Below are 27,689 nucleotides of genomic sequence, written 5' to 3'. Positions count from 1 at the left end.
TCAAAGATGATTTTCTTGGGAAAATTTAACTAACCTCTCTCCTGCAAGCTGTAATATTTATACCTGAAGAATACAACAAACTCCTGCATTCGTGAGTAAAAACCAACTAAAAAGTTCCAAACTATGCATAGCAAAAATGTATCACGAGTTATTCTATTTGTTGGCATCTCGGAGATGCTTATGTTAGGCATATGAAGCACTGGATTAACTGTGTATGAATTACATACAGTAGTGTTACTTCCCTTTGACATTCTGCTGTCAATTAAGTAATAGTATAAAATAGCTGTCAGAATTTAATTACCTAAAAGCGAGCATCCTAAGAATCAGAATTTTATTATAACTACATTTTGTGCAAGGACACATTTTACATTAATGGTAGAGTGATGGCCGTTGCTGAATATAGGCTTGGTAGCTTCAGTTTCACTGCTGCAACTGTTACAATTAGCCAACAGATCAGGTATGACATACCCTGTACATATTAAGTAATGGTAGGATGCATCTTAAATCAAAAAAAGGTAAGTGTAAGAATGTTCGAGGAGATCTGCAAGAAAAATGTTTTGAATTAGACACAAGACAGTGTTAATGATGGAACACTAAAAAGTAACCAAAATATAATGTAACAAAAAGTTATTCAGTTTTATTTTTGTAATTCACAAGGGATTTTGTTTATTTTTTTTTTTTAAATATTTAAATAAGACCGACTTCCTTACTGTAACCACGGCCAAGATCAAGACTGCAAAGGACGTTATATGCCATATATTTCGTTCTCAACATCTTATTTTTGTAAGTGCACAAATCTATCCAAATGGAAGATGCTGATTACACAAGCCTGTTAAAATACAAAAAGTCTCTTCAATGTTGAAATAAATGATCTCCATGTTGCATTTTTCTAAAAGTTAAAACATCTGAACAAGCCACTCCTTCAACTGCAATCTTCATCACTCCTCCTCCGTACCATATGGCATTTTAGTTTGCTTCATTTTTTGATGCCTCATCAAAGTTCTCTACGAGGTCTGTGAAAAGACAGATTAAGAAAAAAAAAAAAAAAAATCAGACATATGAATAAGTACTCCACATACAGTACTATATATAAAAAACAGGTTTTAGAGTCAAAAATTAAGTTGTTTTGATTGATACTGGAATTTCAAGCTCTGCGACATAAAATATGCAAGTATTTTGCCATTAACATGGCTGACTGATAAACATGAATAAGAATTTCTAATATACAAAAAATTGAATTTTGGTTAAAAAACAATTACAAATATTGCAAACCTATAGTAAATATTACCCCCTTAGATGGCTACAATGAGCAATTCATTACACTGAGGCACAGTGAAACTGCGAACTACATAGTTTTTCAACAAGTCAGTTAGTTACTATCATATTGTATATTAGTGAATGTAATGCAGTCTCAGTTATGATTAATTGACTACAGGTAACCTCTGTAATTCTGGATTTGCACACATGCTAAGCAATAAAGACTGATCAGTCATGTGACACTTTTAGGCTTCATTCCAGCAACAGATCAGCTTTTATCAACATCTTCACACCTTGCTCAATCAATCCCTTTGTCTGTGAGTCCCTTTAAAACTCCAGCTTTTAAGCATTTCTGATCATCTTGGAATTACTTCTTGACCAAGACCAGTCTGTTTGTAGACCACATACACTGGTCTGATCACCAAGCAACAGCACCTCCTCCTCCTACCACCACCACTACTACTACTACTACTACAATCCCAGAGGGATTTTGTCTAGACGACAGCAATCCTCCTGTATAACACAAGGTTCCCAGTTGTAATAAAAAGTTGAAATACTATTACATTTCTCCTCAATTACAAATTCAGAAATAAAATGAAGATGGTGATTAAAACTATATGCTTACCATTCAAAATGAACTTAGAAAACTGAAAACCAGTGTGCAAGTATACTGTATGTTCTGCTTAATAGTGGACATGAGACAAAATCTTTGGACTGAATTTATGGATTTATGATTTTTATCTGCAAGTTATTATTCACAACTAGCTGTGTAAGCCCGTGCTGTAAAAAGCCCGGGGTCCTAGAAACTATTGAAATCGTCAGGAAAAAAAATTGAAATGTAGAGATGTCAGGTAATTGAAAGGGACTACTCTGGGCATCTCTCTCCTAGGAGGTTGTGTAGCTGACGTGCTCCCATCACTGGTGTATTAGCAGCTAAGCGACTTTTTCTTTGGAGGTTTCGTTTTGCCGACATGCTCCCCTCGCTTGTGTATTAGCGGCGGGAGGAAAAGTAAAAGATATTTTGTAGCTGTGCTTGCTTCTTTTCTGTATTAACGGTTAAGTAAGTGACTTTCTCCGAGGTTTCGTTTTGCCAACGTGCAGGCCTCATTTGCATATCCTCAGAGGTGGAGCCCTTACCCCGACTCCACCTTTCACATCCGGGCAGGACAGACACACACACACTTCCACGCGTAGACATTTATATACAAGATAGTGATCTACTACAGTACGTTTCTAATTCTTTCCTGAGCTAGGGTGTGGTTCAAAACATTTCCTAAACCAACCATGTGCACACTGATTTGAATTCCAAATGAAAACAGCATGCAACTAAAATAGAAGTCACATGCACTGTATGACGTGAGGCAACATAGGGGTGGCACCCAGAAAAGTGCAACAAATGGCAGTGATAGTGAAATGCATGGATGACTCAAATACTGCTTCAGAATAATTCTTTCAATAAATAATCATGAGACATTTATAGAGAGAGAGATAGAGATAGACAGAGATTGATAGATAGTAGGGTAGCATTTTCAATTATATATATATATATATATATATATATAAAAAAAAAAAAAAAAAAAACAAGTGCGTACCTAAAGAATTACACACAAATCCAGTACCACATTTATATACTGCCCTTTTCATTTAAAGATTTAACATTTTGTATTATGCGGTTCACAATGATACACCACATGACAATAAATAGCACTGGTGTTCATTTTCTTCATATATACAAACTGACATAGGTGCAGAAGGTAAAATTACTCGTCCCCCCCCCCCCCCAGTTTCAGATCAAATCAGTGTCATAAGTACTAAAGTTATCTTTGAGTGGCACTAAAACCAAAACATGTCTCTAGTACCTCTGTATTTAACTCGCCAGTTTGCAGTGCTGACTGTCCCAATTATAATGGCAAAATTCAATGAAAGTGTAATGATTACCCCAACCCATGATTCAAGTATATAGTACAGTATTTTTTGGACCATAAGGCGCACTTAAAATCCTTTAATTTTATCAAAAAATCGACAGTTCGCCTTATAATCCGGTGCGCCTTATGTATTAATTCTGGTTGTGCTTACTGACCTCGAACTGATTTTCTGTGGTACACAGTGCTCAAAAATCTGTCAAAATGTTTTAGAATGACTTTGGCAAGCTACAAAGCCGCACCGCTTGATGGATTGTTGGAGCATTACGGCTACCGTAGTCAGGGGCCTCGCGGAGTAATACGTACTGTACTTCAACATATGGTAATATTACGGTGTGTTTATTAGTACCCCCAAATGGCACCTGTTAAGAGACATGCTTACGAAGCGGATTTCAAACTCAAGGCTATCAGGCACGCAGTAGAACATGGGAATAGAGCAGCTGCGAGAGAATTCAACATTAATGAATCAATGGTGCGGAAGTGGAGGAAGCAAGAAGATGACCTGCGCCAAGTAAAGATGACCAAACAGAGTTTCCGAGGGAACAAAGCGAGATGGCCACAGTTAGAGGACAAACTTGAACAGTGGGTTATTGAACAGAGAACAGCAGGTAGAACTGTCTCTACAGTCTCTATTCGACTCAAGGCAACAGCGGTAGCACGTGACATGAAGATCACTGACTTTTGAGGAGGTCCTTCTTGGTGCTTCTGTTTTATGAAAAGACGTAATCTCTCCATCCACACAAGAACTACCATCACGCAGCAACTGCCAAATGATTACGAAGAAAAGCTGGCCATTTTCCGCACTTACTGCAAGAACAAGATCACTGAAAAGAAGATCCGGCCAGAACACATCACCAACATGGACAAGGTCCCTCTTACCTTTGACATCCCCGTGAACCGTACTGTCAAGAAAACAGGAACCAGTATGGTATCTATACACACCACAGGGAACGAGAAGTCATCCTTCACTGTAGTTCTCGGTTGCCAGGCTAATGGCCAGAAACTACCACCCATGGTCATTTTCAAGAGGAAGACTTTGCCAAAATAAAAGTTTCTGGCCGGCGTCATCATCAAAGCTAACCCAAAGGGCTGGATGGATGAGGAGAAGATGAGTGAGTGGCTGAGAGAAGTTTACGTCAGGAGACCAGATGGCTTTTTCCACAAATCTCCGTCTCTATTGATATGCAACTCCATGCGCACCCATCTCACCGATACTGTCAAAATCCAAGTGAAGCAAACTAATTCGGAGCTTGCCATCATTCCGGGTGGATTAACCAAAGAACTCCAACCGTTAGATATCGGCGTCAACAGGTCGTTCAAAGTTAAATTGCGAGCTGCGTGGGAGCATTGGATGACAGAAGGCGAACACACATTCACCAAGACAGGAAGGCAATGCCGGGCGAGTTACGCCTCTATCTGCCAATGGATCGTGGATGCCTGGGCTAAGGTATCAGTCTCAAGTATCGTCTCAGCTTTCACGAAGGGCGGAATCATCACTAAACAGCTAAGTAACAGCAATGAGACTGACTCGGATAATGACGAGAGAGATCCGGGCATGCTTGATGCTGAAATCGCCCAACTATTTACCTCACACACCGAGGATGAAGAATTTGATGGATTTGTGGAAGAGAAATGAACTGAAAAAGTGAGTGTATTGTTTTGTATTTTATGTTACAACTGAACAATGTTGAGTTATTGTGAATGACTTGAATAAAGTTTGACTTATCTGACTGCTTTGTTTCGCTGAATGCGCTTTATAATCCGATGCACCTTATGTATGAAAGTAGACTCATTCACTGATATTGTGCTTTATAATCCGGTGAGCCTTATGGTCCGAAAAATACTGTATCTTCGGTAATTTATGCAAAGAACAAAACATAACCATCCAAGTAATGTATGGTATCAGTTTTTAAGCGAGATACCAGCTACTGAGATTCTTTTAGCGTGCCATGAGTACAAGTGTAGTTAAAGCAGTGTTTTCCAATATTTTTTCTGTGGTGACACTTTTTGTTAACCCTAAAAAAATCCCAAAGTATACCACAATTCTACCAACCACAAAAGCATTTAATCTTTAAACGTGCTAAACTGTCCTAATGAGTGGGGGTGGATGATGTGCTAAGGGGTCTCTGGGAGGAGATATTGCAGACACATGCATTTTGGATGCGTTTCCCAGCTGCTTTGTGCCTTTGCCCACTTGTACAGGCAGTCCTCTCTCTGCCTCACTTAACAGACATGGGGTTAGAGGCAACTCATACACCCACTGTCCCTCTGCTGTGTGACAGTCTCTGGCAAAGCAAACATGCACCCAGGTAGATGGACCCCTGACATACCTCTTGGTCGCTAAAGTGCTCTCTAAGTGCTGTGGCTATAAAACGGTGATCATGGAGCTGTTGAGCCTGTAGTGTTCTGGATAACAGACTACCCCAGGGGTAGCGAACTCTAGGTCTCGAGTGTCGCAGTGGCTTCAGGTTTTCATTCTTACCATCTTCTTAATTAGTGACCAGTTTTTGCTGCTGATTACTTCTTTTAATTAACTTGACTCAGGCCCCATAGTTGTTTCTTTTTCTTTAATTAGCAGCCAAACAATAATGAGACACAAAACAAGCCACCACATGACCAGCTCCCCTGTGCCCATTACACAATATCTGAAATTAAAGAGAAGTGATGGTCTTGGTAAGGTTGATCTCTCAGGTCACCAAAACATTTTGACAGTGCTCTTAGAAAGAACAGAAAAACAACAGTTTTCGAATGAGAGCAGCAACAAGCCATGGAATTAAATAACGGGTTTAATTAACAGCAAGTATTGGCTTCTCATTAAGAAAGTGATTGGAGTGAAAATTGGTTGGAGTTTGAAGCCCCAGTTTAGCTGGTCATCTGTTAGCTCGTTTCACATCTCATTTCTGCTTGGCTGTCATTTAATGAAGAAAGGAATCAATTCAGAGGGCTGAACTCCTCTAACAGGGCTATTAAAGTGATGGGGAAAAAGTGAATTAGCAGTGAAAACTGGTCACTGATTAGGAAAAGGGTTAGAATGAAAACCTGTAACCACTGCGGCACTCTAGGCCTGGAGTTCACCACCCCTGGACTACCCTGTCAGGCAGACTGCAGTAACAGACTCAAAGACAACTGCATTTCTGATACAGATGTGAGCAACACTGGACCACCAGAAACAACAGTCCTGTCTCCTTTTCTCTTCATATTATTGACCTCCTACCATCAACAGAACACCAGGTTATGTCACTTGCAGAAATTGTCAGAAGATTCTGCGCTTTAGGGATGTACTGATTGGGTTTGGGGGTGTGGAGAGAGGGCACATGAGACAACAGCATAGGAGTCAGGTGGAGAACTTTTCTCGGTGTAAAGAGAACAATATTAACATCAGCAAAACAAGGTGACTTTTGCTGCACCAAAGAGCCTCCATGTCCGATCACTATTTACAGAGTGGATGCTTAGGTTGTGCACATCAACGACAGCAGGTTGGACCAGTCTCAGAACACAGTGGAACTATAGTATATAAGAAAGGGGGGGAGCAGGCTCTTTTTCCTTAAGAGACTGTGTTCTTTGAATGTGGGAAGTGACATCCTTCATATCATCTACAGCTCTGTGATGGCCAGTGCAATTTTCTACGCAGTGGTGTGCTGGTCCAGTAACATCACTTTGACAGAGGCCCACCACATTAACAAGCTGATTAAAAGGGGCAGGTCAGTTATGAGACACACTCTGGACCCCCTGGAGGTAGTAGCACACGAGAATTAAAACAACACTGAGTGGCATTATGAACAATGCTGGAATCCTCTCTCTGACACCCTAACACGGAGTACTATAAGGCAACAAATTATTCAGTAGAAGTCTGTCAGGAAGCACAACTAGGATTTCATTATAACCAAGAGCAAATTGCCTGCATAATACCTCAGTGTGACTGCCAAGTCAGAAGTTTTTTAATTTTCTTCCTTTTGTCATTCTGGTGTGTGCATACATATTTCTTTAAGAAAACCAGTAAAACACAAAATCTTCCCCTGGTGACAAAAACTATCAAACATCTAAACATTCCTGCAATAGATCAATTTCTTCTTTTCCTAGTGATGTAGCGTTGTTGATGGACATTGCAAAACAATTTTACAAGAAAATAATCCTTCAAAATCCTTTTGAATTGAAATGGGTAATCGGTAAAAATAATAAATACCATATATATTATTTTCACAGATTTGTACATCGTTTTTCATTACTTGTATGTTCAAACTTGTATTTTTGTTCCACAGCCATAGAAAGAAAGTGCTAACACTGAATCTGAATATTACAATGGAGTAGCTTGTGGTGGACCCATTTGTGGTGCAGTGGGTCCACAGCTCAAGTCAAAAAGGCCACTTTTTAAATAAATAATTGCCGCCTTCGCGGCTTAGAGAGGGGGTGTGGTGGTGTGGCAGGAGTGGTTCCCGGGTGAAATTGTGATGCGGGCGGTCCACGCTTAAGTGCACAGGTGAGGAGTCATCCGCATCCGTAATTAATGCCGGGAGCTGCAAATTGCCACACCTGATCCACGTCCCCATGATAAATAGAAGTGCAAGGCAGCTAGGGGAGAGGACAGAAAACAAACAGAAGGAAAAAAGACAAACGGAGGTTAATGGAAAAGGAAGCAAGAAGGAGAAAGCTGGTGCAGGAGAGCGAGAGCAGGCTCACGTTGATTGCAGGCAGCGGGGAGAGGCGAGCCCGAGTGGGGTGTTTGGCCAGCACCTGAGGACCGACGGTAGTGGTCGCTCCTGCTGAACACTTGTTTGGAGCAGGTGTGACTGGGAGAAGGTTGGCTCGCCACAGCGAAGGCAGCGGGAGTCAGGACTTGGGAAATTAACCCCCCCCCAGCGTGAGCATCCTGGTCGCTGGGGAGCCCAAGTCACGGTCTGGTGAAGCCAACCGGAGCCAGGGATCGGAAAGGCGAACAGACCAGCAGTAGAAGGCACAAAAAAAGGGCAGCTGCAGGTAGCTTGGCTACCCTGCTGCATAGCCTGGACGGGAGAAGCAGGGGAGTCATCAGTAGAAAGTAGGCACCAGGCTTTGTTTTTAAAAGGACGGCTTCCAGCCATTATTTTAACCTCGGGTTTTTAAAGGATTTTTTTCAATTTTGTTTTTAACCTCCACTGTTCACTCATTTTTATTGGATTTATTTATGGAACTTTGATGCACTGCACTATTTATTTGAACACTGTTTTGATTTTGTTGACTTAAAATAAAAGCACTTTTACACTTTTTGCACCATCCCCTTGCTACATGGTTGTGCCTCACTGTCCAGCTCATCGGTGACATTACCGACAGTGTCAGGTTCAGAGCACCCAGAAGCAAGATGGGAGCTTGGAGCTGAACCTGCATCGTCACACCATTTTATTTAAACTTACATCATCTGTCCTTGTCTTGGATTGGTGGAGGCCACTTCTGTTCCTTCTCTCTCTCACCCCCCAAAGAAGCAACACCATAACTCACAAACACAACACCTGAACTGGAGGGTTATAGCCACTGATCTTCACACCCTCCTTAAGCTTCACCAAACTCTTTCCATTTCACACCTCACTGTACACAGCAAACAATCATGTCGTTTTTTTTGTCCAGGACACTGCCTATTCTCCAAACATTCATCCACCCTACTGTTCAGTTGCATCCTTTATTTGTACGTTGCACTTAAAGCATGGAGCATGCATTTATTAGAATCATTTTTATTAAACAGATAAAAAAAGGCTAATTTTCTTTTTTCTATAAAATCACCAAATTTCAATCAAATCAGTCAAAGCATTTCAGATTTTAGGGTATTTAGTTTTTATATTTTAAGGAGGGAGTTTAATCCCTAAAGAATATATCAAAAAGACCTTTTAGTTGATGCCTACTGCAGTACATGTACAATTCTGTCAAATTTCAAGTTTTTAACTAAATGGAGAATAGTATTTTGTTGATTAGCGAGTTAACTTTACATATGCACCATCTACTGTAATGTGTTTTGTAATGCATGTAGTAACAAAATGCATAGCAGGTTACTCCAACAATTGGCTCACCACAAGCATCTGTCATAACATGTGCTGCCCCTTTCCTTTAGTGCCCCAAGCACATACTTATTTTGCCTAATAGTTAATACAGGGCTACCTTACTGTTATCATCATAGAGTGTGAAAAGTATCTGTATGCAAACAAATCACATCATAGTTTATTATCTGTTGGCAGCATACATTATTATTTCCATTTCCTAATTTTCACATCTTGCATCACATTATCTTTACCTGCTCAGTTATTTAACATTTGTAAAATGTATGCGAGCATTCTACAGAAAGTGCTCTGATACAGTGGTAACATTTCAAGTTTAAAAAATCAATAAAATTTTTGGGGAAAAAAAAAAGCTTAGTTACCTGGAACATCATCATCTTCTTCATCAATGTCCTGTGCTTTGGGCGCTTTGTTATCCAGGACTATAATAAAAAATATATTTCAATTAATCCACCCACTATTATGTCAGTGTTCATATGCTTTAGTTAAAAAGGTTTTACTAAAAGCTCTGATTTTTAATTGTGACAAAAGTTATCTATTCTTGTAAAGAAAATCATTTTGTTCTTTCTTCATGCACTTTGTACTGAATAATTCCCAGAGTGGAAAAATTGTAGAAATGGGACATTCAGAAAAACATTAAAAAAAAAAAAAAAAATTTGAAGACATCCAAACCTTGTCTAGGGAACTGTTCTGCGAGTTTACGGAGGCTTGTCAAGCTGTCAGCTCCTAGCTGGCTTAGAATGCCTGGGAGCATCTCTGTAAGTTGTTTAGTCTCTGCATGACCAGTGATTGCAAACGTGTTGGCAGACAAGGACGCTTGCACTTTGGGATTATTGAAGTGAATCACTGTTCCATCATCCTTTATCATGTTCACCTATAACAAAAAAGCCAGACTTGTGTAAATTAAAACATTTCAAACAAATCTTATTTAAATAAATAATACCTCTCTCTAGATTTCCAACACCAGTACCTAAATGGCCAAGGTATAAAATGTGATCATGTCCACAATGATAACAGGACGAGTAAAAGTGGCCTAGAGCCAATGAAATTATTATTGTTCGGCAATAGGCTAGAAAAGAATGTACGTTAACTATGGCTATATGTAATAGCTAGGTAAGAATGTAAAGCAGTATGATGGCCAGTTATGTCTGTTAGCTAAGTTTTGTTCAAGAAAATAACCACAGAAAATAAAATGAAGTCAGCTTGAGAACGCCTGAGCCCCTTTCACGTTTTGTTAATCACACAAACACACACCCCTACCTCAAACAACTTAGGAAATTTTTATCTGTTATTATTGATTTACGCCTTAGTTTTGGGCTTTATGTATACCTTTCTTACTTTGTGATATATTATGTTTGTATTTATTTGCTTTTGAGTTTCAGAAAATATGTTTTCTTTAAAACCCAGATCATAATATGGCACTTAAATGCACTAAAAGGTTTACTTTTGACAAATAATTTTATTGCACGCAATTTAAGAAATAAAAATTTAGGTTTTTCTAAAAAGGAAATCAAGTAGCTGTTAATTTTGAGAGATGTCTTATTTTCTTTTTTGTACAGTAATCCCTCCTCCATCGCGGGGGTTGCATTCCAGAGCCACCCGCGAAATAAGAAAATCCGCGAAGTAGAAACCATGTTTATATGGTTATTTTTATATTGTCATGCTTGGGTCACAGATTTGCGCAGAAACACAGGAGGTTGTAGAGCCGGGGTACACAATAGGCGGACTCCGGTCCGCATCCGGACCCAAATACGGTTAAATCTGGACCGACGCCAAAACAAACATGCAAATTTAATCATAATCCAAATGAGTTCTCAATGAAGTGCGCAATTGTGATTCCGCGCGATATATCTTTGAGGTTTCTACTCGGTTTGGTTGCTTCATCTATGTCCAATCACACCAGTTGTAACAGTTTCGTTCCCACTACTCCCCGCCTCCCCCCCAATACTCGCTCGCTCGCTCATTCACGGCAGCCAGATTTATGTACCGGTCACGTGCTCTGGGTCAGGCCGGTGAACAGGCAGTCTCATCACTCGCAGGCAGTGCAAATTTCGATAACTGAATTTTTTTTTGCTGACTGAAAGTGAAGATGGCTAGCTCAAGACAGTACATTGGTAAGAAAAGAAAAGTTGATTTTGAAAACCGCGAATTTAAGAGTGAGTGGATAGAAAAATATGCGTCCGTGCTCCCCGTGGGAAGCAGAAAACCAATGTGTTTAATCTGCAACGAGACGGTAGCAATAATCAAAAGTGGTAATGTGAAACGCCATTATGAAACCAAGCATGCACATTTCGAACAAAATTACCCTCAGAACTCAGAGGTAAGGACCATAAAAATAAACCAGCTGAAATCATCATATGAAGCTACAAGCAGTGTAATAGTTAGATCAGCCACACAACAGGAGCGGGCAACAGAAGCCTCACTTAGAGTAGCATGGGTCCTGGGAAAAAACAAGAAACCCTTCTCTGATGCTGAAGTAGTCAAAGAGTGTATGAGTGAAGTGGTGACTGCTCTGTTTGAAGGGACTCAAAAGGAAGAAATAATCCAGAAAATAAACCAAATACCCTGTTCTGATTCCACTGCTGCAAGACGAGCTGAAATACTCGCTGATGATTTGCTTGAACAACTTAGTTCTGCTATAAAAAAAAGCCAAATTCATTTCATTGGCTGTGGATGAATCCACAGATATCACGGACAATGCACAACTCATGGTCTTTGTCAGATTTTTTGATGAAGAAAAGGGAGAATTTCATGAAGATGTTTTGGGTCTCACAAACCTCCATGGACACACAAGGGGGGATGATATCTATGAAGCAGTGACACAGATGCTTAGAGACAGAGCGATAGACCTGAAGCATGTTGTTTCCATTGCTACTGATGGCGCACCATGTATGATTGGAAAGAGAGGGGATTAGTGTCACGCTTGAGAACTCACCACCCTGACCTCATGGCATACCACTGCATAATTCACCAGATGGTTTTGTGTGCCAGCCTTGGAGAAAGGTACTCAGAAGTCATGACAACAGTCATGAAACTAGTCAATTATCTGAGAGCATCCTCTGCTTTGCAACATCGTTTATTGCGCTCATTTCTAATAGAGGTGAATGCAACATTTGATGATTTGCTCCTTCACAACAATGTCCGGTGGCTTAGTAAAGGCAAGGTACTGGAGCGTTTTTGGGCACTGCGGAAAGAGCTGGAGACATTTCTGTTGGATCAGAAGAGTGCAAAAGCCAAACCGTTTGTGGATTTCATGAAGAATGACGAGAAAATGGAAATTGTTGCTTTCTAACGGACATTACTTCCCATCTTAATGACCTTAATATGAAGCTCCAAGGCAAAAACAGCACAGTGTGTGACCTCATGTTAGCTGTCCGTGCTTTCCAGAGGAAGCTGGAGGTGTTCAAATGTGACTTACAGCAGGACCTGCTTCACTTCCCAAGACTTTTGGATCAGACTGCAGGAAAACATCACCATCACAATTATGCTGAATTCCTGGACAAGCTGATTAAAAATTTCCAAACTCGCTTTGAAGATTTCCCTTTGGGAAAACAAGTCTTGCTGTGCATCGAAAATCCATTTCTTGTCAAAAATATTGCAGAATTCTCAAATGAAGCCACAAAAGTCTTCCAATGGGCCAGTGCTGCTTCTCTGCAAACAGAGTTAATTGAGCTACAAGAAAACCTAGCACTGCAGGAATCTCACTGTGACCTTGTCACCTTCTGGACAAAGATGGTTACTGCGGCAGGTGTTCCTCTCCTGCAGAAGATGGCCCTTCAAATTCTTACAATGTTTTCCTCAACGTACTGCTGTGAATCTGCCTTTTCCACTATGAACATGGTGAAAAACACATACCGCAACACCCTCACCAATGAACATTTACATCAGTGCCTCCGCCTTGCCCTCACACCTTTTATGCCCAAGTTCAAACAACTGATGGCACAAAGAAGGTGTCACCTTTCACACTAAAAGGCCTACCATGTCATTTTTTTGTGTATAGTTCTAAAGTTTGGGGATTGCCTTTTTTTGGAGTTCTCTATTTGGAATTTGACCGTCACTTTTCCGGACCTCAGACTGAATGGAAATTTAGTAAGTGGACCTTTCAAATTTATATTTGAGTAGCCCTGTTGTAGAGAGACAGGAATGTTATTCAAACACTGCAAACAAACATTTGTCTCTTTTTCAAAAGTTTAAACTGTGCTCCATGACAAGACAGAGATGACAGTTCCGTCTCACAATTAAAAGAATGCAAACATATCTTCTTTTTCAAAGGAGTGCGTGTCAGGAGCACAGAATGTCACATAGATAGAGAAAACAATCTCTGGCAAACAAATCAATAGGGCTGTTTGGCTTAAGTATGTGAAGCACCGCGGCACAAAGCAGTTGCAATGAAGGCAGCAGCTCACACCCCCTCCGTCAGGAGCAGACAAAGAGAGAGAGAGAGAGAGAGATAGAGAGAGACAGAGTTTGTTTGTCAAGCTAAAATCAATACGTGCCCTTCGAGCTTTTAAGTATGCGAAGCACCGTGCAGCTGCACAAAAGATAGCAACGTGAAGATAATCTTTCAGCATTTTTAGACGAGCGTCCATATTGTCTAGGTGTGCGAACAGTCCCCCTGCTCAATCCCCCTACGTCAGGATCACAGAAAGTCAGCGCAAGAGAAACAGAAAAGTAAGCTGGGTAGCTTCTCAGCCATCTGCCAATAGCGTCCCTTGTATGAAATCAACTGGGCAAACCAACTGAGGAAGCATGTACCAGAAATTAAAAGACCCATTGTCCGCAGAAACCCGCGAAGCAGCGAAAAATCCGCGATATATATTTAAATATGCTTACATATAAAATCCCGCGATGGAGTGAAGCCGCGAAAGGCGAAGCGCGATATAGTGAGGGGATTACTGTATATTCATTATTGCTTTTAAATGAAGTAAAATATTTCCAAACTTATTATTTGATTAATCGATTTAAATGATCGATTGCTGCAGCCCTAATGCTACTACACTTAAATGCACTAGATCACTAAACATTTAATTACTACTGTAAGTTCACCTGTCATACGTTACCCACCTCTTCAATACCAGCAATATTGTTAACAGCAAGTTTCTTTAAGGAACTCTGAAGTTTCTTGTCATCGGCTGTTGCGGTTCTATGTACAACCTTCTTCTTTCTCCGAGCTGAACCCTAAGGATGAAAGAATTGTTTAGTTGCATAAAAGTCTGGAATTCGATAATTTAAAAAGCAAAGCAAAACATGGGTGGAAATACCTGTGTCAGAATTAAAAGTCAAAATAAATAAGCTCAATGGCTTAATATACAAAAATGGGTAAATACATCAAAATTATATCTTGCCAATAAATAGAAGTAATTACCTAGAATAACTTGCATTTCCTTCTTTATGTAACTTTTTTTTCTTGACAGTATGTAAATGCATACAATGCACCAACACGCAAAAGACTCATTTCCTTATTTTTTTAAAACCTAAAAAATGCAAGTACATTTACTAGGACAACAGTTAAATTCCTGCCTATGACTGATGGTTCAAGCCTAAACAAGTCACTTAAATGCACTGCTATGCTAGTTTTAACAAGTACCAGTAAAAAGTTGACTTATATGGCTACAAAAAATGGATCATAATTACACAAAACACACAGACACAAAGATGAGAATAACCATGACTTGGGGATCAGTCCACTACAGACCATACTGTTCCACATACCCACAATGAAACTGCCAGGAAACTTAACCAGCACAGCTTTGAAGATGTAAGAGAAATACTGATGTACTCAGAAGAAACTAGCAGTAGGATTAAAACACAGAATGCTGAACGTGTGAGATGCCAGCACTATTCTCTCCGCCTACCCTTACTGTTTTAAAAATTTGCTTTCCAGGATTTTTCCATAGGGATAAGTATAGCACAGTACATTCAAGTCAGATCAAGTCCAACAGCTCAACATTACTGCTTTAGAAGGGAACAATGATAACAAACTAAGGGCATCCAGACAACATAAAAAAACACACACAATACAAAACAGCAGGACATAGTAGCACCTTGGCATTCCCGTTTTACAAAAATGGAAGACTCAACAAGCTAACAGCATACATTCCAGGGTGGGTGGTTGGGGAGGGAGAGAGAACACCCATTTATTTTCTCTCCCTGACTTTTGATGTTCGCAGGTCATCAAAAATACTGCTTCAATACTACTCAAAATTAAACTTTCCAGCAACACATTTCTTTCACTACCTCCAAATCAGAAACTTTGCTAAACAAAACCTGCCCAATTTTCCTCTCCTCCCACCTACTTCTATTCCGGGAAAAAAACTGATCAGTCTTGAGGACTCAAACAGCATTTCTGTAATACATAAAAACATTTTAAAGTCCCTCCCTTTCAAAGATCCCAGAGTACAGTGGGAAGAGGATCTCTCACTGCACATTTCAGAAAAGTAGGGAAAGTAGCAATGCACAGAATTCACTTGAGCTCCATATGTGCAAAGCATACAATTATTCAACTTAAAATCAACTATAGAGCACATCTGTCTCGTTTAAAAACTGTCCAAAATAGTTCCAGGGAAAGATCCAACTGCGAACATTGCATTCAATTTCCAGCCTCATTGGGTCATATGTTTTGGGCGTGCATCAAATTAACATCATTTTGGGCCAAACTCTTTAAATACCATTCAGACAGTCTTGGTGTCACAATCTGTCCTAATACACTAACAGCTGTGTTTGGTGCACTTCCAGATGGGCTTAAATTGGAGAAGAACAAACTTCAACTTTACTTCACTATTGGCACGTAGACTTAGCTTGCTCAACTGGAAGAATCCTAACTGACCTCTTAAGTCAGTGGGTAACTGATGTTATATATTATTTGAAATTGGGAAAAAATCAAATTCTCGCTTAGAGGATCTGTACAAAACTTTTTAAAAACCTGGCAGGGTCTAATCAACAACATTTTAGCATAAGCAATTAAATTGAGGAAGAGGATTCTCTCCCCTTCTATTTATTTAATAGTAGAAAAAAAAAAAAGTAAATAATAAAGTTTTGCTCTATTGGCCTAGCTCTTTTTCTCATGGGTGGGAGTTGCTTTGACTCACACCTAGTTTTGTAAAATTTGACTTGCTTGTATGGAATGTTACTTGATTTTTAAAAATTCAATAAAATGTAAAAAATAAAATACTGCTTCAGAGAGGTCTCAAACTTTCAAATACCCTAAGTTCTTGTCTATAAGCCGGACTCATGTATTAGCCGGAGACCAAAAATCATACGAATTTTTAAAATAAAATCGTATCATAGATAAGCCGGACTCATGGATAAGCCGAACGTACTATAACCTATAACTAATAGAAGGGAGGGAGGTCAGTGGTCTCACTCGCGCCCATTTAATTTCTTTAAGTGGGGAGAGAGTGTGAGATATTGGTGTCTCTCTCACTCCCTGCATGGCGCGGTTAATTGGAGCGGCCGGAGCGCGTTCTTTCTGCTCTGGGCGTCAACACGCGCGCGCAGCGGTCATTTAAATTGTGATTTTGTTAAATTTGTTAAAATGGATAATGTAAAGAAGACTCGAAAATCTTATCCCAGTCATCGAAAACTTGAAGCGGTGAGCTATGCCGAAAAGTATGGCAATGCGGCGGCAGCTAAAGAGTTCAGAACAGACGAGTCAAACATCCGGTGATGGAAAAAACAAAAGCCTGTTATAAAAGCAATGCATCCGAAGAAGCGCTGCCGTCGGTCCCGAAAAGAGTTTTGGCCGGAATTGGAGTCACAATTGAAGACATGGATTATCTCCAGACGCAATGAAAATAGAAGAGTGTCGACCACTGGAATTCGTTTGAAAGCGAAAGAATTGGCAAAACATTTAAAAATCAATGACTTCAAAGGCAAGCAAATGTTGGTGTGTTTTCTGTTCATGAAAAAGACACAACTTATCTGTAAGAGCCATTACATCTATTGGACAGAAGTTACCACAGGATTGGGAAGAGAAAATTGCTGTCTTTGGGGTTTTTGTCAAAAATGCGATCAATGGAGTCAATTTCGAACACATCGGGAATATGGATGAGGTCTCCATCAGTTTCGATATGCCCAGTGGTTTCACAGTTGAGACAAAGGGATCAACTCATGTCAGAATCACTACCACTGGCAATGAAAAGTGCAATTTTACTGTTGTCTTGTGTGCTACAGCCGATGGTGGAAAATGCAAACCTTTAGTGATTTTCAAACGAAAAACTATTCCTAAAGATGTCTTCCCTAAAGGTGTTGTTGTCACAGCAAATGAAAAGGGATGGGTTGACGCGGATATGGTCAGCTATTGGTTAGAAAACATTTGGCGTAAACGCAAGAATTCATTTTTTTTGCCAGAAATCAGTTTTAATATACGATTCGGCTCGACCTCACATCACAGAAGAAGTCAAAGAAAAAGGGTGAAAAAGTATTCACAATTGGCTGTTATTCCTGGAGGACTGACATCTAAATTACAGCCACTGGATCTAAGCGTTAATAAATCTTTTAAAATCAAAATGCGTGAGAAATGGGAGGACTGGATGGTCAATGGTTACCATTCATTCACTAAGTCTGGATCAATGAAAAGGGCCTCTTATGCTGAAGTATGTCAATGGATCGACGAATGTTGGAGTGATGTAACCGCGGATTGCATTAAAAAATGGATTTAAAGCCGCGAATATCTGCGAATATCCAACCGAAGTGCTAACAGCTGTGATATCTCGTGCCACTGATAGTGAAGAAGAATCTGAAGAATCCGAAGATCAAATCGAATCTGAAATTCCAGAATCTTTTAACGAGCTGTTTGATCTCTTTAATACTGAATCTGATGAAGAATTTGATGGCTTTGATTAATAAAAATTAATTTTTAAAAATGTATAACTGTTTTTAATAAATTGATTTTGTGTACGCGCTTCGCCTTTTGCGGATTTTATATGTAAGCATATTTAAATATATATAGCGGATTTTTGCGGACAATGGGTCTTTTAATTTCTGGTACATGCTTCCTCAGTTGGTTTGCCCAGTTGATTTCATACAAGGGACACTATTGGCAGATGGCTGAGAAGCTAGATTGCTTACTTTTCTCTCTCTGTTGCGCTGCCTATCTGTGATCCTGACGTATGGGAATTGAGCAGGGGGTCTCTCTCTCTCTCTCCTGACGGAGGGGGTGTGAGCTGCCGCCTTCAACAGCTTTGTGCCGCGGTGCTTTGCATACTTAGAAGCCAAACAGCACCATTGAATTGTTTGCTCCTTTGAAGAGGAAGATATGTTTGCATTCTTTTAATTGTGAGACGGAACTGTCATCTCTGTCTTGTCATGGAGCACAGTTTAAACTTTTGAAAAAGAGACAAATGTTTGTTTGCAGTGTTTGAATAACGTTCCTGTCTCTCTACAACCTCCTGTGTTTCTGCGCAAATCTGTGACCCAAGCATGACAATATAAAAATAACCATATAAACATATGGTTTCTACTTCGCGGATATTCTTATTTCGTGGGTGGCTCTGGAACGCAACCCCCGCGATGGATGTATAAGCCGGACTTATGTATAAGCCGATATTCTATTTTTTCATTTTCACAACTTTTTTCCTTAGATAAGCCGCGGCTTATTGACAAGAACTTAGGGTACAAAGAATTATCCCCTCTCACTTCTTCCCAGATTCCAGCCAGACCACTTGTGGCTAAACAAAAGACTTTTAGTCTTGCTGTAAAGATAGCAAAAGAAGCTAGACAAACTTTCAGTCTACATTAGGTACTGTATCTCTTAAATTCCAGGTTTATTATTGAAATCAACAAGTACTGCCATACTGTCAAGATTTTCAGTTCTTAGACATGTTTCATGCTCTGTACGGTGCCACTTATTCTGGTCTAGTCACTCGGATCCTATTAAGAAATAGTTTGAAGTAATACTTCCATAATTTGTATAAGATTTTCTTGTTAGACTTACTTTTCCATGCTATTTTTAGTTCTCATTTATAAAATAGATGTTAATGTATATAGCTTTTATGAGAAGTTGTTTTAACATTTTCATGTTGTGCCTGAATTCATTGGTGGTATATTAATCTAATAACCAACCAGTGCAATACATGTGGACAGTCACTGCAAAGGTTTAAGCACATGAACATGTGAATACCAGTATCACTTTTTTTATAATAAAAAAAAAGAAAAAAAGGAGATGCATGTTAGGGTGAAAAATGTGATAAATTTTACTCTCTTGATTTTATGAAGGGGCCATGATGATGCTAGGCCAAACAATGCGAATCAGTAATTGAGTATCAATGATATTCAACATTTATACCTCACTGCATGGCACCGAAGAGTGATGACATGTTGGTTGGACATGCAAGCAAGAATCACTGTACCCTGCACATATGACAATATTAATAGTACAACCACTATAGCATTATATATTACAGAAAATAATTCCTCTGCAAGTGGCCATCGTTTTCATGATGTTTAAATAATGGTTTCTGTATCAGAATATATACATGAGTTAAGGAACCTTATTACCAGAGTAAATTTTTATATGAACCATCAATACATATTCATTGACTTGCAATGACATGGAGCTAGTTCCAGCAGCAACAATAATGAAGATATGGATGGGATACTAGTCCATCACTGGACAGGCATACTTACATGGGTCAATTTAGATTTGCCAAAGAAGCACATCCTTGGTATGTGGAAGGAAACTGTCGTACCTGGTAAAAATCCTTGCAGAACAGAGACAATGTTCATCCTCCACAAAGACTGGGCTGGGCTGAGAATCAACCCCAAGTCTTTTAAGAAATAAGGCTCAAGTACTAATCACAGCCACCCTTTATATGAACCTGACAATGCAAATAATTCTGTGTAACCATATTCCTACCTTCTTAATTTACAGAAAAAAAATTCTTTTTTAAGTACAGGGGAATTTCTGCAAAACAAAGAAAGCTGTATTTTGGCTCAAAATATACTTGTTTGCAATGTAACAGTTAGAATGTACAGTGATGTGAAAAAGTAATCCCCATGTTGAATCTTTCAACATGCAGTATTTGAACAGGCAAACAATTCTTTATGCATACAGTGCCTACAGATAAAGGTGATAACACTGAACAAACAAAACATAAAACTGACATGGTACTTTCATTCTCATAATCTAAAAAAAAAAATAAAAATGAAGATTTGTCCCGTGAACAAAGCAAGGACAGTTCTACATGTATCACTACTTCAAATCCATAAAATTAGAATAAGAAGCTCCAGATAAGGTGCCAATGATTTGAACCTTGTTAGAAAGTATGCAGGTTGAACCCAATTTTTTTAAATATTTTTTTTTATCTAGGGTCTGGTGTGAAAATGTTATGGTTTGGGTTGCTTTGCTGCCTCAGCGCTTAAGCAGCTTGCACTCAGCATCAGCTATGAATTCTGCAACAAATTAAATTTGTAAAATATAAGGTCACCTGTCCAAAAGTTGAAGTTGAATTGAAAATGGACCTGGAAACTCTTACATCTGAAGAAATACTGCATGGAGGAGTAGTCACAAAATTTCACCAAGATGACAACTGAGACTGGTGGGCAGTTATGCAAAATGCCTACAAGTAGTATTTTCTCCTGAAGCGAGCAATTGCAGCTTCTAAGGCTATGGGTGAATACTTTTCCCCATTAAACCTATTGATATTTTGTTGAATAAGTAATTGAAAAGGAAATTTTCCACATGTTTTTATTCAAGTATATCATCTGTAGGCATGGTTTGTATAAAGATCTATTGTTTGCCTTTTCAAATATGCTGAAAAAGTCAATTTCCATCACGTTTACTTTTTCCATAATTGTGCATGTTATATGAGAATAAAACAGACTTCCCAAGTTACAAATACGTTAAAAATATGAACAAGAACACACATTAAATTCTGCCATAATTTACCCCTCAAGGCTTATAAAACATCATACCTTTCCACCTATTCGGACCTGTGCTTGAAGCTTTGCTAGCTTTTCTTGATTCATGCTGAAGTGTCTGGAAAAAAAACGACAATTCATACAAATTAGTATTTTGCTTAGTTTTCTTTCATTATGTGTAAAAAATCGTATCAACAGAATAATTAATATGCAAATAATCACAAATATTCCATGCACTAAGAGACAGCAGTTTTGTCAACACGACTGCTCAGTAGATCCAAGGAGATACTGTATATCTACATGGGCCCTTCACAATGTTCCCATTTTAGTGTGAATTTTTCTCCAGCTGATTTAGTTTTGTCCCAAAACCGAAAGACATGCTGGTCGGGGTCTCAGTTTAGCACAGAGATGAGCTGGAGTTTTATGCACGGTTGCTTCCAGCTGCCACCAACTGCTACTGCAGGACGTTCCAGCTATCCTGTGGCTCTAAAACATGAAATATGAAGGGTATTAAAATGGCTAAATAATTTTTCTAGTTAACGATTTTGAAATCTTCATAATTATCAGCTTGATCTTACAGCAGTCACCTTGTTTCGAGTCCTCCCTCCTGCCTTCAAAGCTACAGTCAGGCTTGATAAACTAATGAACTTCTAGCACTGTGTTAAATGTACAAAATCAGCTTCCACCGATTTTCACACAGAACGATGTGCGATTAAAAGGCGACGTGGTTAAACTAGTCTACGCTCAAAACGTAATTTCAAGTTTCTCCAAAGCGTTGTGTATTAGACAGTGCATTAACAATAGGCATATGCATTTGAAAGTACGTCACCTTATATGGCTAAATATGAGTGCAGCAGTGATTCGTATTATCAAATATGTTACCATGTTTCCCTACAATCACCTTAGTTAATATACACCGTTGTAATCATTAACACACCTAAGTGTGCTTATCAGGAAGAACCGAAGACTTGCCAAGACAGAATCAATGGGTAACTTTTTAAGAGTACGAACTAGTACTGGAACAGGCGGTGCAGTCAAATGTCAGATAATAAAGCTGTTCCAATTTCCCTCATGTTCGGCATTCAGTACAAGTTCAGGCTGCCTAATCCCCCCCCCCCCCCCATTTAGCACAAGGCAGGCCTGTGCTGATCAGCACTATCACCATCAGTTTCAATTCAAAACTTAAATTAACTAACACTCTTGCTTTGTCATGCTACAAACCAAAATTCTCAAGTAATCCAAAAACAATTCTAGCGCGTCTGGATAATGAGCTGCATTCAATGACACAGTTCTCTGGACGAATGTCTCGTCCTTTAACCCAAATGTTACATTTATAAGGCCCATTTACAGGCGTTTACACATAAACAGCACCACATAATTTGTGCTTTTACACAAACTAAACCTCGTCTCCGTTGTCGCATACCTGATATTTTCTAAAGTCGCAGTCTTCTGGCGCAGGACTACACAGCTGTTGCTCGAATAATACAACGAGATAGAGAAGAAAACTCGTGCAACCTCACGCACAGACTCTCCCACAGCACTTCAGCACGCGGCGAGTAAAGATGGCGGGCCTGGGAGAGAACAAACGTCACACGTCACGTGACCCCCGACGTTCGTTTAGGGCTGCATTCTTACCAAGTCTGGGCGGGCTGGCGAGAAGCAAACGGAATTCCCTCCTGTCCAAACACAAGCGCAGCGTTGTGGTGATTGGGCTATTTTTGTGCCTTTGCCGCGGGAAACAAATGCGTCTACACATCCCTCCCGTCCTTCGTGTTGCAACTGAACAGGAAAGGTCAGAAGGGAACTGGTTGCTTTTACACTGCTAAATGTTTAGATTCTTTGTGCACTAGTGTACTGTACTTGGGTTTATGTACATGTCGTTTCTGTGAGGAATACGCCTGTGCCGTTTGGTTTAGATAAAATAAGACTACCTGTATATAGAGATGTGATTCGGAAATAAAAAAAATAACATGGATCTCTGTTGATTTTTTTTGCATTTGACGGCGCATGAAGTTGATCAGCACAACACGTTATTGGATGAGACAGCAGACGAAAACTCGATTGTCACCTTTGGACCTAATCCGCGGGATAGATACAGTATACTTTGCTGAAATGGATCGACATTATTTTATTTTTTTGCTGTGGTATCCAACTTGTTTTATATTTTGCTAGTAATCCAGAGTGTTTACTTGCCACGTTTTCAAAGTGCAATCTTGTGTTGATTCATCGTGGATGCACCGCCCAACTTCGGCCTCTGGTAGTACTGTTAGTCCATGACTGCCGATTATAAATTCACGTTTTATTGTAAATGATTCGGGAATTTATTGTGCTGCAGACTCCTGGCGCAGCAGTCGATCACCTGATAGGAAAATACCACAACAGTTAAAACTATGTTCGCGGTATTACCCAGCATATATAAAGGCATAGAAATCGGTAACTCATTTTCTATTTTGTATTCATTTTATTTACCTGTGGTTCTCACGCTTCAAATATTTTAACTGCATACCAAATTATAATGGCAAAAACACAAGAGAATGTAATTTTTTATGTGAGATACAGTAGTATTGTGTAAAATTCTATTAATATTATTGACCAATTATAGACAAATTTGTTATGTAAGAAAAATTCTTCGCCATTCTTTGATTAACTAAAGAGTAGAAAATATAATGAGAGTGTAATAGATATCTCGCCAGCTCCTGCTCCTATTTCCAACCCAAAGACCAAATTCAACTTTCTGGTAAGTGCTAAAAATAAATCTCTAAAAGTAGGCTGGCCAGTGTCTAAGATGACCTTATTTAATAGGCAGTACTGTAGTGATAAAACACTGCACATAATAAATAATCACTCTAAGGAAATAATCCTTCACTTTTTGGAAACATACAATGCTTTTACTCATAAAATTAAATAAACAGTAATGAGTTGACGGTGAAACTAATTAGTTAAGTGTTCTTTATAATGAATGCAATAAATTGATAATGGATTAAATCCAAAAGTTCTTCTATACATGGTTATTAACTGAAGATTATATCATGGAAAATTACAGAATTTAACAGTAAACAACTAAACTTAACTTTAAATATGTTCTTATTTTAAGAAATTTAATTAAGAATCACATCCAGTAAAACATTTACATGTGACATCCAGCTCATTGGTTAGTAAAGGAAAGACATGTAAGTATTGATGGTGTGTATTTAATCTTCACACTAGAATCACACATTTCTCCAGGTCTTAATGACCGACAAACTTTTTAAAATCTCCCTTCATCATTCCAAAAGGCATTGTGGGGTTGTTGGTCTTCTAGGATGTCATTGCATTTCACTGAGGACTATAAATATCATTTACAATTAAATAAACTAACTTTTCCAAAGGCTTCTGGCAGTCAAGAGGGTATGACACAACTCTACTTCATATACCATTGCATAACTGCAGTTAGTCAGCAGTGATCTTAGTGACACTAACCTATACTAGTAGTGAAACCAGAGTACATCAAAGACTACAGTGTATTCCATTGTCCAGTATTTGGCACACTATTCTACTGGAAGTTTCCATTTGAAAAATGGCAGACTACAGCCATAAAGCCATTGTCAGCAGCAATGTTTAGGTACACTGTGACATTCAAGTGATGCTCAATCAGCTTTTTAAGAGACCTAATGTGTGTCAAGAAAATATTCTCACATCATTAAACTATCACCACTAGCCTGTACCACTGACACAATTCAGGATGGATATATGGGTTCATGCTGTTTATGTTCTGACCCAACTATTTATATGTTGATATTTTTCAATGTCAAAGGACAATCTTTAATTCTTCACTAGTCCAGTTTTGGTGATCCAATACCCATAGGAAACCTTACTTTCCCATTCTTAGCTGAAAGGATTAGAATCCAGAGTAGTCTTCTGCTACTGTTATCAATTTACTGCAAGGTCCAATGTGTTGTGCTTTCAGTGGTGCCTCCCTTAGGAGCTGTGAGTATTTATTTATGTTTACTCTCTTAGCATGAATGAGTCTGGCCATTCTTCTGAAAACATTTTTTTTTCCATCAGTAAGATGTTTTCAGTCTCAGAATTACAGTACACTGGATTTGATTTCATTGCCCCATATTATGTAAATTCTAGAGAGAGATGTATGAAACTCCAGGTGGATAACTGTGTTTTAGATGCTGGAACCAACATGTCTAACCCCAGCAGTCATGTCAACATCACATCATAGGAGCCGGCTATTTGTGTTGATTACCAGATGTATTTAATAAAGAGACCACTGAGTGTAAAATGTTTTTTTCAGTAATACATTTCTTAAAGAATCAATCATTCTAGTCCCAGATTATAAACTTCCTAGGTCATCCAACTCTACGGTTTATTGTAGTAGAAGTAGACATTGATGATTCTAGAATATAAGACCTACTTCAACTGTAACCATAGGACACAGGGTAGAGAAAAAGCTAGAAAAGGGCTAAATAAGCATTAATAAAAACATTAAAAAACAGAATACTGGTAGTAAAAACAAAAGTGCACTATGCTATAATAATTTATTTTCAGCCTTAATTTAATTGTTGAGACCAGCAGAGCTTGTCTAACACTGGATGGTGGATCATTACAGTGTTGGGTGCTGTCATATCCTGATTGTAATATCTGGGTCAGAATTACTTACACATTTGCAGTTGTGATTTTACCATGGTGTGATATATCTTAAACATAATCTCTCTAGACTTGTATGTGCAATGTTACCTAACATTCTATAATTTTTATTTTTCTAGTAAGGTTTATTAAGAATAAAGACATTACAATATGTAAAACACAATCCAATCAAAAAATACAACCAGATAGATAGATAATAAATAAATGCAATACAACTTCCTAAAATAAAGAAAGAAAAACACATTAAATCATAATAAACACTTATGTGAATAGTTATGTGAAGAAAAGACCCATTATAAGATACTTTCACACATACAGCAACATTCATAAATTTCTGTCAACACTCCGTAGAAAGATTTCATCATTTCATGCAAAGAAAATTAGATTGTGTTCTGCTTTTAGATAATGGAAGACATCACTATCCCATTGAATTATAAAAGGTTGGATTCTTTCAATTCAGCAAAATAAGTCAACATATGAGCAATACAGTGTAAGAAATAACAATATATTTAGCAATATCTAATCATATTCCACCTGTTGTAAGTTTTAGCCATTCCATTAAAGTATTAGAAATAATTGTGAATTCCATACCAGGTGACAGATAAAAAAATATTTTCTCTCAAAATGGTGTTCAATTTAGCACAGTCCCAAAGTGCCCTATGAAGGACATTACTTGATGACATCATTCACCATTACGATTCAATCACTCATATATTTGGGATAATTTCCACAGACTGACAAACAGTGGATGTTATGTATGATGGAACTTGTTATCCGAGGTATTGTTAAAACTTTCACTGTCATTTCTGCTTAAGATTGTTTTTATTATATCGTGAAAATTTTTTTGTAGCTCCTGTTTTGAAGGAATTTGCCCTTGCATTTAGTGATATATGAAAACACATATGTTATCATTAGCTTCTATAAGTATTCATAGATAAATGGCCTTGCCTGGACAACATCTATTTATTTGCAATCGTCTTTAACTTTAGTTCCATTTTGGTCTTGGTAACAGACAAATCCATCTTAGTAAAAGGATGTGTGCCTGTGTGGGTGTCTCTGCATCAGTGTGACCATCCAATTGGTATATGTCTGTCATATGCCATTTAGTATGGAATTTGTAAAAGCAGTGCTGCTGTTTGTTGAGCGACATTGGTTGCAATGGAAAATGCAAAGCATTTTATTACTACATGCATTAAAAGAATACATTCCAATAAATGGTGCACTGCAAATGTTAACACTGAATACATCCAACAGAGAATAACTGCCAGTCAGACAGAAATCAACTTATTAGATTTCAACCCATCTCAGACGGGTAACAGTTAGTTGTTTAGTATTTTTTAATATTTTTAAAATAGTTTGTGTTTTTGACCTCCTCAATGATTAGTACTTTAGAAAACATGAAATAAGAGAATCTACAATTTTCTCTTCTGTGTGTTTTATTTCTTCTTTGTATCTCTTACTGCACTTTACTGTTATTGTGTTATTATGAAAAGCTGTGTTCTTCTCAAGATGGTTTTTGGTATTTCTTATTTTCTACTAAACTGATTTTCCTCGTGTATTCGTAAGCACTATGGTTAGCATTTAACTTAATTTCTCCAAATACATCCACATTTAAAAACTGTACCAATTTATTTCTTTTCAAAATGTTCGCATTTATCCAAACTATACCATACTGAACTTAAATTCGATGTTTAATTTTTGCTGATTCATTCAACAAAAATATTTTGAAACTTGTTATGTACGTGTCATGATCATACTGAAAATAATGATCATATTGAAATTATCATGAAAAAAATTAGAGCTCATCAGAGGGAACTGATGTGTGACAATCAGAGAAATGGCAATGGAAACTGGAATAGGATTGTCTAGTTCTATAATATTCAGTATCGAGCTTCTGGAACAGTGGCAAAAATGCATCAATTATTATTGGGATTTATAGAGAAGTAATCAAAGGTATGTACATTTGATTGACATGTAATGATTTCTTATTCATTTC

The 27,689-nt window shown here is 38.4% G+C and overlaps 1 protein-coding gene across 1 annotated transcript; it reads right to left on the bottom strand.

The window, feature by feature from the left end:
* Positions 1-610: 610 nt before the first annotated feature.
* btf3l4 (basic transcription factor 3-like 4) lies at positions 611-22,653 on the bottom strand. The gene is made up of 6 exons (XM_028811454.2): positions 22,482-22,653; positions 21,113-21,176; positions 14,264-14,377; positions 9,872-10,073; positions 9,562-9,621; positions 611-1,013 (listed from the first exon to the last, which is right to left on the bottom strand). The coding sequence occupies exons 2-6, from the start codon at positions 21,164-21,166 to the stop codon at positions 967-969; spliced, it is 477 nt and encodes a 158-aa protein (XP_028667287.1). The 5' UTR covers positions 21,167-21,176; positions 22,482-22,653; the 3' UTR covers positions 611-966.
* Between the last annotated feature and the right edge of the window lie 5,036 nt (positions 22,654-27,689).

This window comes from Erpetoichthys calabaricus, chromosome 10 (assembly GCF_900747795.2).
Source record: "Erpetoichthys calabaricus chromosome 10, fErpCal1.3, whole genome shotgun sequence".
NCBI lineage: Eukaryota > Metazoa > Chordata > Cladistia > Polypteriformes > Polypteridae > Erpetoichthys > Erpetoichthys calabaricus.
Note: the sequence above shows the minus strand (reverse complement) of the source record. Positions and strands in the feature narration are given on the sequence as shown.

Bases quoted from the DNA above. Each gene is read 5' to 3' on its own strand.
- btf3l4 (XM_028811454.2), bottom strand. From the start codon at position 21,166: ATGAATCAAGAAAAGCTAGCAAAGCTTCAAGCACAGGTCCGAATAGGT. The intron at 14,378-21,112 runs GTATGATGTTTT...TTTCATCCTTAG, and splicing joins AGGTCCGAATAGGTGGAAAG to GGTTCAGCTCGGAGAAAGAA. The intron at 10,074-14,263 runs GTGGGTAACGTA...TTTTTGTTATAG, and splicing joins ATATTGCTGGTATTGAAGAG to GTGAACATGATAAAGGATGA.